This window comes from Suricata suricatta, chromosome X (assembly GCF_006229205.1).
Source record: "Suricata suricatta isolate VVHF042 chromosome X, meerkat_22Aug2017_6uvM2_HiC, whole genome shotgun sequence".
Taxonomy (NCBI): Eukaryota; Metazoa; Chordata; class Mammalia; order Carnivora; family Herpestidae; genus Suricata; species Suricata suricatta.
This window is the reverse complement of record NC_043717.1, coordinates 1,215,752-1,228,333: the sequence shown is the minus strand read 5'-3', so window position 1 is coordinate 1,228,333 and position 12,582 is coordinate 1,215,752. Positions and strand designations below refer to the sequence as shown.

The following is a 12,582-nucleotide window of genomic DNA, read 5'->3' as shown; positions in this document are numbered from 1 at the left end:
ATTCAGTATTCCCAAGACACTATGTCTCAACAGGATCCTATTGGCTGCCAGATGGCTAATTTAGAATTTCGAGGCCACTGGGAGCGCCTGGGTGGGTCAGTCTGTTAACTGTCCAACTCTTGATCTCAGCTCAGGTCATGATCTCACGGTTCGTGACTCTGAAGCCCCGAGTCAGTCTCTGCGCCGACAGTGCAGAGGCTGCTTCGGATTCTCTCTCTCTCCCTCCCTCTCTCCGTCCCTCTCCTGCTAGCACTGTCTGTTTCTCCAAAAATAAATAAATATACATTTTATAAAAGACAGAACTTTGAGGTCACCGGGCTATGGTACTTTCTACCCCATTCGTAGCCGTGTTTGTGATGAGTTTGTTCAGAAAACATTCTGTTTCTACTCTTGTTCCCATGCGTTGGCTTCAAGTCATCCTATTGGTCAAGGAGACAGCAAGAGTGGGGAAAAAAGGTCTTTTCCAGAATACCTTCTTTCCTCCGTGAGCACTTGGATGCAGCCTCAGTGCTTCTCTGAGAACTAAAACTTTCTGGAATTAACAGGACCCGTCGCACACATCCCACTATCTCCACACAAACAGCGTGCTGAGTGCATCAGCCGTGATCATGAAAGGAGGTACGTGTCTGGGAAAACCAGAAAGCCCCTGGACCTTACGACACAGGGAGTGACACAAAACACTGAGTGTCGTCCGCACCACGGCAGAGACACACGTTGGAGGAGAAAGTGAACGCACTCCTGAAGCAGGTGCGCTGCCCTGGAAGATGGCGGTCTTATGCTGCCCGAGACCAGCCGGACTGACAGGGCTGGTGCTCATCCTCATGAGCCAGGCACGAACCCCGCATTCTTGCTGACCCCTCCTAGGTCTAATCCCCACGCCTTCCCCTGCTTTCCGAGCTGGGACCTCCCCCCATCCCCCCACCCCCCCACGGACGCTCAGAGAAGGTAATGAACTCACCAACAGTCCCAAACCCACCACACAGCTGAGCTGTTATGTAAGGTCTGCAGAGTGGTACCCCCAAACCATGGTACCCCCTAAACACTATTTATCTGGATCACAGAACCCCAAAGCCGTACTGTAGCAGCTGCATTGGCTCACATTCCACATACCGACCAGCAGAATTTCAGAAGAAACCCCGGCACCGACCGCTCTAGAATGCAGTTCGAAATAGTGCATTGGGCATTTACTACCGTAACCTGGAGGGAGACGAAGCATTCACGCTCTCTCCAGTGGTAATTGCTAGTAAAGGCATCGGGCAGACTGTAATGTGTATTATATGATAAGCCATGTTCGAAATATTGCTATAAACTAAATATTGCTGTTCCCTGAGATTCCTACAACCCCCAATAGCATGGTATCGGGACGCACGGCCTTTGGGAAGTGGCCAGGTCGTAAGGGCGGAGTCCCCATGAATGTGGTTAGTGTCCTTATAAAGCGGACGCCAGAGGGCTCCCTCATCCCTCCCACCGTGTGAGAACACAGCAAGCAGACAGACGCCCATGAATCAGGAAGCGGGTCTCACTTTCATCGTGGACTTCCGCCACCCAGAACTTTGAGACAGGAAGGTACCTTGTGCGTGAGCCCCACTGGGTACCGTATTCTGCTACAGCCGCTCAAACAGACTAAGAAGCACGTTCAATACACTCATCAGAGACCCAACGCCCAGATCTAGAGCCATATTAATTATTTCTTGAAGAACAAAAGGTGTCATTCAACCAGTGTTAGAAAAAAAAAATCGGCAATTGCTCTCATTAAATATACGCACAGAAAGAAGACAATGTAAGAACGTTCCAGAAGATGGAGGGAAGCAGTACATGAGCCATTTGGATCAGAAGGGTTCGCCCTCAGATTTTTCTTTTATCGTCTTCAATCGAGACAATGGCGACCTCAGCCTTCGTTCCCATGCTGCCCGAACGGAGAAACAGCAAAGCCCCTGACGGTCAATTAACTTTTGCAGAACAGCGTTTAAAGGAGACAAAGGCCATCGTGATTAAGGATGGGAAAGAAAGTGACCCCAAGCAGCCCAGGCAAACAGAGACGCGGGTCAGAAGCACCAAGAGAGGCTGGTGCAGTCTTAGTCCAAGAAAGACAGGCTGGAAACTGAGGAAGCGGTTGATGCATGAGCACTGCTGGCAGCATCCACCAGGAGTGCCGGACAAGACACTTAGGGTACCACCTCCAAAGCATCCTGAGGACCGGGGTCCCCGCTGACATCCACAGGGGGCTCCTGGCTCGGCTCCACGGTTTCCACAGATGGGCCACTGTCTGCTTTATCCGCAGGTTGCTAGAAACACAACCAGGGCACGGTTAGTCTGTGGGCAGCTTTGGGCGACTACAGTCTTAACCACAAGGACAGAGAGCGGTCTGCCAGGGGAACATGAGATCAGGCGAACATGTCGTGCTAAGTGGCCTGTTCTGCAAAGTCCAGAAAGGTGGGCTCAAGCACCCCCACCTTCTCTCCAGACACGAACGTTTCTCGCACAAAACGAGATGCCGTAAGCTCTGATGGGCCGTGCCTACGCTAATTTTTCAGATAGGGATTCAATTAGAGTTCACCCGTGAACAACACGAGGTTAGGGACACTGAGCAGCACACAGTCAAAAATCCACGTATAACTGTGGCCTCCCCCAAAACGTTACTCCTACCAACTAACTGTGGACGAAAAGCCTTAGGGATAACACAAAAAGGCGATCAACACATTTTTTCCATGTTGTATGTATTATATAGTGTATTCTTGCAGTAAGGTAAGCTGGAGAAAATAAAATGTGATCAAGACAATCAGTAAGGAAGAGAAAATACATTTATTTTAAAAATCTGGGTATAGATGAACACATGTAGCAACCTCATGTCATCCGAGGGTTGACTAACGGTTATACCACATGCCCATCAGAGTAAATGCGGGTCTCTCAGGAACCAGAGCCGTCTCTGAGTTCAGTCTTCTGATGATGCAAAGTAATGACGGCCCAGATCCCTGAGGCCAGACTTAGAAAAAACCAGGGTAGGACTCATCATCCTTCAATACTGATGGGTCCAAATACATGGGTCCAAAATCCTACCAAAATTTTTTATTAAAAAAATGGGACAATAAATGTCATGATGATGTTACATCTTTGCCATTTCTAATTCTTCCTAAAGGAAAACGGAGTAACCAAATGACCAACGGAAAACAGAAAGATGGAGGAGGAAAGAAAAATCTGAACAGACACCCAGGTCCTTTATAGACTCGTCACCACACGTGTTTGAGGTGAGGAAAACCACTCAGAAAGGGCATGCGACAAAGCAGGAAAGCATGGGGAATCTCCTTTGGGACGGACAGACAAGGACACGACGAGAAGACAGCAGTAGGAGAACGGAGATGGCGCAAGGAGTGCAAATGAGGTACCGAGGAGGTCTGGGTCTCTGTGAAGTCTGCCCCTGCGGGGGAGGGTGGTGGGAATGGGTCACACCTCACTCCAGTGGAAGTCTCAAGTTCAGGCCACCCTATTGTCTGTTATAAAAAAAGAAAGAAAAGCAAATTAGGTCAAGCCTCCTGCAAATATCTGAAAACACCCACCTCGTTTTTCTGCATCCACGATACAAAGGCAGCCCAGGTAGGGAGACATGTGAGGCAGAGAGCGCCGGACTCACCAACGCCTGTATCTACTCCGCGATCTCGGGCTCACATGCCCCAGCCTCCCTGCCCCAAAGTGGAGCCACACGGTGACTTGTCACCCACACCGAGGAGACGTCATGACACTCGCCTCCAGGAAGACAGGACTCGCTCAAGGGTCAGGGGAAGGACAGGATCCCTCCAACCGGGAGTTGCGCCAGAAAACAAACCCCTACATAAAGCAATCTCAGCGGCTATTTTCCCAATTCTTCCAAGGACGGAACGCAGCTAAGATCATCCCTGGTGCACAGGAGACGGCATACCGCGTTGTGTGCAATGGTTGACTACGGCAAGAGAGCCTAATTCTCTCTCAGGGAGCTGGAGCACAGAAAGGAGGCGCAAGCAGCAGCTGGACCAGAGCAGGTGCATCCTGGACCCCGATGACTGCACAGAACCACGCGTGTCTTTGTCACCAGAGCTGACCAGGACCCGGGCAAAGATTTTTCCTTATTTGGGGCTGTGTGTTACACAGCAAGCCTGACCAATTCACAATCGGGAAGCAAGCTCGCACCCACAGGCTGGGGACCATCCGTGCTGCAAAGGGCTGCCAGCCTAAGCTAAGTGGTCAGCCACAGACTCGAGAACGCAGACGCATTTGCCAACTCCCCCTGCAAACGCACTGCACAAACCACGCAGGCCGGCTGGGCTGAGCTTCTAAGACGAATATTGTAAATCCATCTGGCATCTCATTTCCCCTCGAGGCAACCAACAGGCTATTGAGAAGAATGTGGCCAGAGTTCAGCAGGGCCACGAGGCTGAGGAACCCATAAATGACGAGATATCCAAGAGGGACTCTCCACTAAACAGAGGGCCAGGAAGAAAGCAGCTCTTACAAACACAGAAGCCCGATTTCACACCCGCTCAACCTCTGACAGGGCGTGGGCAAACCACCAGTATGAAGACTTCCCGCCAGGAAAAGCAAAACAGAACACAGTGCTCTGTGGATGAGGATAACATGAGTCAGAGCTTCCCATGACCCAGGCAATTCTGCCATGAACAACGTCTTGCAGGCTATGCAAAATCAACCAGCACAGACCAAGACAAGACCAAACGAATGAAGAGCAAGAGGAAGCGAAATCAAACCACACAAACATGAAATCCACATATATGACGTATCAGACATGCACGAAAACCAAGGCTAGGAAATACTTTAAATGAAGTAAAGAGGGAAGTTGAGAATTTCCATGGAGTCCAGAAACTGTCCTGTTAACTATTTGCTGTTTACTGGAATTAAAAATACAGGAACAGGGGTGCCTGGGTACTCAGTCCATTAAGTATGCAGCTTTGGCTCAGGTCATGATCTCACAGTTTGTGGTTCAAGTCCTGCACAGAGCCTACTTGGGATTCTCTCTCTTCCCCTCTCTTTCTGCCTCTCTCTCATTCTCTCTCTCAAATAAATAAACTAAAAAACCCACAGTAAGTGAAATTACGTGTTCAGGACACAGTTTAACAACTGATAAAACACAACTAAAGAGGAGATCAGTTAACTGGAAAATAGCCCAGTAGAATGAAGAACAGAGAGCCAAATGGGAGAAAAATGTATAAAAGTGAGTCACAGACACAAGGGACATCAAAAAAAAGGAAGGAAACAGAGAGAGAAAACAGTGAAAGACAGAATGCAGAGAAGGAACACGGGGTCAAGAAATGCTACACACTCCAAGTAGGACAAATACAAAGAATAACAAAGCCAGAGCCATCATTATGAAACAGATATGACCAAAGCCCAAGAGAGAAATCTTACAAGCAGCCAGAGCAAACAAACGAAGTGCCCTCATTGCAGAAACAAGAGACCAGGAGATGAAACTGCTGAGAAATCATGTAGGTCAGAAGATGAAGCAACATTTTCAGAGCGCCCTTGTGAAACGGACCCCCAGAGAATTCTACGTCCAGTAAAATATGGCCCACAATGAAGGTGCATCGAACATCTATGCGTGACCTTTTAGGAAATTTCTGCACAGTTTTTCACTTGCAGATGATGTGATGATGAGTGTATATTGACCAAAAGAATTGAGGCAGAATCTGTTGATGTGTAAAAATTTAGTAATACCCACATCAACCAGGAAGCCAATTTGTTTTTACAATGATACTATTTATAGTAGGCTCAAAACACACCAAAAATTAGGAATAAGTCTAGTAAAGTGCATGTACGATCCCTACTAGAAAATTAAACATATTGAAAGAAATTAAAGAAGATCTAAGGAGAAATATACTAAGTCCGTGGAGTGGAAGACAACACTTTGGTGATATTAATCCTTCCAAAACCGATCTGTAGATTCAATGCAATGCCGGCCAAAATTAGAGAAGACTGTTTTTTTTTTTTCCAAGACACTGTGAAGTTGATCGTAATACATGGAAATTTAAAGGAAATTTAGAAGAGGCAGGAAAAGAAGAAAAAAGTTGAGATACTTCCATGACCAGAAATAAGACTCTTTTTAAGGCCATGGTCGGGGCACCTGGTGAGCTCAGTCGGTCAAGCATCCAACTTTGGCTCAGGTCATGATCTTGCGGTTTGTGGATTCGAGCCCCGTGTTGGGCTCTGTGCTGACAGCTCAGACCCTGGAGTGTGTTTCAGAGCCTGTGTCTCATTCTCCCTATGCCCCTCCCCTGCTCACGCTCTGTCTCTCCGTCTCTCAAAAAAAAAAAAAATAAATAAATGTTAAAACAAAAATGTTTAAGGCATGCTCCTCATGGCAATATGTTGTCGGTGCAAGGAAGGGAAAGATAAAGGAATATAAAATCTGAAAGTAGATCCATCCACACATGGGCACAGGATTGATGGCACAGGAAACATGACAAAGCCGTAGGGAAATAACAGCGTGGTCAGTAGCCCGTGCTGAGTTATTTACACACCCATGCGTAATAGCAATGACTGTTGACCCAAGCTCATTCATTACTGAACAGCCATTGCAGGTAGATTACACACTTACATATATAAAAAGAGGAAACAATAAAAATTCTGTTAAGACGTGCAAAGCGATTACCTTCATGACCTTAGTTTTGGGACAGATTCTCTAGACAGTAAATAAAACATACTATTCATAAAGGAAACGTTAAAGCCTGGCTAAGCGAGGAATTTCCGTGCCTAGAAGCGTGCCATTTGGGGATTCAGAAGATGACAGAGGCGGAGAAAGTATGTACAACTGAGAAAGAGCTTGTGTCTGGAACATGCACACATTTTCAAGATTAACTTCAAAAAAAAGGAAAAACTGGAGAAGAAAAATGTTCAAAATTTCAAACAAGTGCTTCCAAAAGAGTCACAGCTTGCTAAGCGTCTAAAACTTGGCTCAAGTTAATTCAACCTCATTTCATACATGCAGATTAAAACTCCCACCACGGGGGCAGCCACGTGCCAAATCCTTGGCAGAATCCACTAACGCAGAGGGTACACAAAAGCATTCCCTGTGGTCTAACGACCCCGCCCTCAAGTACCACTTCCCCAAAAATGCGTGTGCAAGGCCAGCACCACACGGGCACGAGGCTGGGCCCACCGGCGGCGTCTGTATCACCCAAGCTAGTGTCCGTCACCACTAGAATCAATCAGTACATTTTGTCGTCCTACAATTTGACAACATGCAGCCCACGAGAATAAACAAACTACCGATTCACTCAGCAAGACGGACGGACCTCATAAATATGTCGAGTGAAGGAGACCAGACTAGAAGGAACATGCTGTAGGATTCCAAACATACGGAGCTCAAAGCCACTCACAAGTAGGTGGAATGGGTCAAGGTCAGGATAGCATTTCCCAGCGACTGGGAGGGAGAAAGGGGTCTTTTGGGATGAATTTCCGGGTCTGGATTGAGGCTACTTAGGGTTTTTTACTCTGAAGATGCATTGAGATATATACTTATCATGTGTGTCTTTTTTAACATATATGCTATCCCTCAACGTGAAAGAAAGAAAGGAAGGAAGAAGAAATAAAGAAGGAAGGAAGAAAAGGAAGGAAGGAAGGAAGGAAGGAAGGAAGGAAGGAAGGAAGGAAGGAAGGAAGGAAGGAAGGAAGGAAGAAAAGGAAGGAAGGAAGGAAGGAAGGAAGGAAGGAAGGAAGGAAGGAAGGAAGGAAAAAAGAAAGAAAGAAAGAAAGAAAGAAAGAAAGAAAGAAAGAAAGAAAGAAAGAGAAAGAAAAAGTTAGTTCTACAAACAATAAAAACAACCAATAACTTGAAAAAAATAAAGCGCATTTCTCGTCTTTTCATTACGTACATTTCCCCACCCAAGACACTGGAGGACAAAACACTTGGGTTCGAAAATAATAAATGGCAAATATATTTCCCTAATCCATCAATCTACACGGGAAGAAAATTAGAGCTTCGCCCATAACTTTTGAAGATACCTAGTTGTCAATATTGTTGCCATATTTACAAACGCCCCTGTCTTCCATAAGGATCCCAAGGTCAGGACACAGTTCTTGTTACATTTATAGAAATTTATGAAGATTATCTTTTATTTTAACGTTTGTTCATTTTTGAGAGAGAGAGACAGAGACAGAGAAAGAGGGTGAGCAGGGGAGGGGCAGAGAGAGAGGGAGACACAAAATGGGAAGCAGGCTCCAGGGTCTGAGCTGTCAGCACAGAGCCCGACGTGGGGTTCAGACTCATGAACCGTGAGATCATGACCTGAGCCGAACTCAGAAGCTCAACCGACTGAGCCCCTCAGGCGTCCGTATCTTTTTTCTTTTTAGACTGGGCACCAGACCGAATCAATAATTCAATACATGGCCGGCAGGTGGCAGTGATGTTGCGCAATGACTTCCGAAATAAGACACTTCAGTTCCTAGGACAGCACTCCTTCCCTCTGTTTCTCTTTCAAGTCCTTCTAGGTAACCGGGAGCAATGCTGGCTTCAGGAATACAGTTTGGGGATGCGTCTCGTCCTTTTCCACGTGTGAGGACTTCGTGGCTTTTAGAGTCACATGCTCACCATCGGAGATTCAGGCCACTGAGACTTTATTTTTTACTTTTTTAAAAATTCTTTTTAATGTTTTTACTTATTTTTGAGAGAAAGAGAGACAGTGTGAGCAGAGGAGGGTCGGAGAGAGAGGGAGACACAGAATCTGAAGCAGGCTCCCGGCTCTAGGCTGTCAGCACAGAGCCTGACGTGGGGCTCGAACCCACGAACGGCGAGATCATGACCTGAGCCGAAGCCGGACGCTTCGCCGACTGAGCCACCTGGGCGCCCGTATTTTTTACTTTTTACATCTGTAGAACATTTTATTTTATTGAATTATTTGTTTTATTTTATTGAATTAATTTATTTTTTAAATTTCTTTACTGTCAAGTTCGCTAACATACAGTGTCGTTTTGGTTCCAGGAGGAGATGCCTGTAATCCATCGTTTCCATACAACACCCAGGGCTCATCCTAAAAAGTGCCCTCCTCCACGTCCATCCCCCATCCCCGCCAATCCTCAGCGTGTTCTCTGTATTTAAGTCTCTTATGCTTCACCTCTCTCTCTGTTTTTATCTTATTTTTCCTTCCTTTCCTTCCTGGGCTTCTGTTAAGCCTCTGGAATTTCTTTAACTATCGATCACCGCAGCCCTGTATCCCTCGGACAGGACGGGGGACGGAAGAACGAAGCCGGCACCGCAGGAACCTCGCGCTCCGGGCGGGCAGCACGATTCCCGGCTGCTCGGGTTGGGTCTGCATTTACCACCCCTGCCCCGCTGCCCATTCCCTCGGGATCCCTGTCTTCTTCCCCGGGAAATAGGGCGCATGTAAGGGATGCTCCGCGTGCTCCTCCCGGAGCCCCTTTTCCTCTGAGCGTCCAGGACACAGAGAGCTCACCAGGGTCCCACCGTCTTTCCCTGGGACCCTCCGAGGCGGCGCCTCCCTGGTCCTCACGACACATCTGAGCAGACCAGCAATGCGGCCAGGCCGCCGGGAGCCGCCAAGACCACAGATCCGAGTTCCGCAAGGACCTGTGAGCACTCGGTGCGCATCCTGAACCAAGCACGCGCCACCCCTACCCCTGGAGTCCCTTCCCTTCTACGGACCCGTGGCCTTGGGCTCAAACTCCAGTGAGAGCAGGATGATGGTGGCGTGCATCCGGACTTGTCCCCAACCCACTTTTTTCCGATTCTTCAGATCTTTCCCCGCCTCTCTCCACCCCTTGAGGACGGGGTAAGGTTGGGGCCACCGCACACTGGCCCACACGGCACCGTTGAGTGACACGGATGGAGCCACTGTCCCCGATGCCTGGGCTGCTGCTGGGGGACGTGTGTCCTGTGGTTTCCGCCGTCCACCTCACCGGGCACAGGTTTGCCAACGACAACGACGCCAAGAGAACTCACAGCCGTCAAGGAAATCGGAGTTAGTGAACCCGACGTGAAGATGACTCTTTTCAGGAAACGGAAGTGGTGTTTCCGCCGTGAACACCGTTCTGCTTCTTCGGAGGTGAACACAGCTTGGGCACGGGGATCGAGTTGCCCGATGGTTCTTCCCTCCAAGACTTTCTGCAACATGTCTGCACTGGGGGCGCCTGGGTGGCTCATGTCATGATTTCACGGTTCGTGTGTTCGAGCCCTGCATCAGGTTCTGTGCTGACAGCTGGGAGCCTGGAGCTGCTTCCAATTCTGTGTCTCCCTCTCTCTCTGCCCCTCTGCTGCGCACATTGTCTCTGTCTCTCTAAATAAATAAATAAATAAATAAATAAATAAATAAATGTCTGCACTGGGCTCCTTGATCTCCAGGACCGGTGACAGCCCATAGGGTCCCGTGATCCGGAAGATGCATACTCGGGCTTCTGAGACAGAGTGCGGTCTTTGGAAGCAGGTGGTGTGCACAGGAAGGAAAAGACACTTGGATCTATCACGTTGACCCCCATCCACGGGGGGAGAAATCCTCCTCAGCGATGCTCATTCAGACAAAGCTAGAAAACAGCGAATATGAACCATCGGATAATGGAACGAGACTAAGATGAGGTAACTGGGAATTTGAAAGATGGCTGGTGTAGGACTCCGTGTTCTCCGGAGAAACACAGCCCATGGGACCTACGCAGACTTACAGGGATGCATTAGGAGAGCCTGGCTCATACAGTTTTGGAGGCTGAGACGTATTACAATCTGCCTTCTGCAAGATGGACGCCGATGAAGCTGGTGGTGATACTGTGTCCGAATCCAGGGACCCGAGAACCTGGATCGCCAGAGTCCAAGGGCAGGAGAACATGGCTGCCCAGCTGCAGCGAGCAAGACTTTTAAATAGAGTCCAAGTGTCCTTGAGACGTCTTGTGGGAACACTGCATTTCCTTAAAGACCGTTATAGACATGGCAGCTGGCGTCGGAAGCGTAGACGGTCAGCACGGAGTGCAAGAGCCTTAACCAACCGATTCTTCGCATCACGCCGTGAGCAGACGCCTTCTATTTAAGGCACGTGGTCAAGCGTGGCTCTTCCTGGGGCCACGTCCAGGCTACACGGGGCTCCGTGTACCCTCAGGAGGCATCAGAAACCAGGGGAATCTCATCTTCTACGACCTCTGTCTTCACCGTACTGACCCAACCACCTTTTCCGTTTGTTCGTGTGGATGTGAACTCACAACTCAAAAACGATTAATGCCTCACATTGCTCCAGTGTAACTGATTCGTGTTGTCATAAACTGCAGAGTGCCGTCCACAAGGATGTTTGCTAAAAGTTAAACATCGCTTCTTCACGGAGCGCCTGGGGGCTCGGTTGAGCATTCGACTTTGGCTCATGTGATGATCTCATGGTTTCTGGGTTCAAGCCCCATGTCGGGCTCTGTGCTGAGAGCTCAGAGCCTGGAGCCTCCTTTGGACTCTGTGTCTCCCTCTTTCTCTGCCCCTCCCCTGCTCACACTCTGTCTCAAAAATAGGCAAATATTTTTTTTAATTTAAACATCATTTCTTCACACTGAGAAACAGCTCCCTCCCCAGCTACACGCTCCTATTATTTCCGGTGAGAAATTACAGGGACTAAAAACACCTTTCAACGAGAGGATTGAAATCCAGAAACCCTCCGACACCAGACATTATCCCAACGTGTTCACTCAGAGCTGGGGATGGACAAAGCATAGCGTCCTGTGGGATTACCCATCCGCAAAGGGATGTGGCTTCCCTTCTCTCCTCCGAGGACGGAGTCCTGCAGATCCGGGCTCAGGGAAAGGGACCACACGGGTCCCCGGGCATTTCCACGTGACATTCACGTCACGGGTCTGGCGAAACTGCTCCAGACGCAGAGCCGTGTAACCGGCAGCCGAGTTCAAGGTGGGGTGCAGCAGATGCCTCTTGAACCTGAAAGTTTGGGGGGCCCCTAATCTCAGGCAGAGACGACAGCCCGGTGCTCACGGTGCCTGTGAGCTCGCTGTGGCCGCTGCACAACCACCCACGCCTGGGGCACATTCAGAGTGAAGACCAGACGCAGCCTGGCCGTGCTTCGGTTCTGCAGGAGAGGGGCCCCCCCGGGGGCCGCTGGGCGGGATCCAGGGGTGGGAGGCCTCCAGCTCCTTCCGGCGCCTCCCAGAGGGGTCGTTTCCTGGCCTTCCCCTGCTTCCGGAGACACGGCCGCCCTGGCCTGTGGCCACGTTCCTCCAACGCCCGCAAAACTGGCATCTTCCTGTCTCCGTCTCGCTCGGATCATCTTATCGCAAAGTCCTCATCCACAGGAGGTCGCATTTTCGGTTCCCAGAAATAGGACGCGCATGTGTTAGGGCGCGACCATCATTTGTTGTACCCGAAGGGTGGAAGGATCCACATAAACCAGAGCCCCCTCAACGTAAAACTGTGCAAGCATCCACGCGAACCAGGAGCCCCCCTCGTAAAACTGCAAGGACCCACGTGAACCAGAGCCCCCCCCCAGAAAACTGCAAGGACCCACGTGAACCAGAGCCCCCCCCCCAGAAAACTGCAAGGACCCACGTGAACCGGAGCCCCCAGCCCCCGCCGTGGGCACACTGCAGATGGTCCCTGGCGGCCCCCTCCCCCAC

The 12,582-nt window shown here is 49.4% G+C and overlaps 1 protein-coding gene across 1 annotated transcript in view; it reads right to left on the bottom strand.

Annotated features, from left to right (window-relative positions):
• GYG2 (glycogenin 2) overlaps positions 1-12,582 on the bottom strand; it is a 35,124-nt gene that overhangs the window by 2,483 nt on the left and 20,059 nt on the right. The window contains exons 8-11 of the mRNA XM_029930983.1: positions 11,986-12,067; positions 11,803-11,890; positions 3,384-3,488; positions 2,178-2,285 (exon numbers count right to left, since the gene is read on the bottom strand). Coding sequence (XP_029786843.1) covers positions 2,178-2,285; positions 3,384-3,488; positions 11,803-11,890; positions 11,986-12,067 — 383 coding nt within the window. The remainder of the gene's footprint in view (positions 1-2,177; positions 2,286-3,383; positions 3,489-11,802; positions 11,891-11,985; positions 12,068-12,582) is intronic.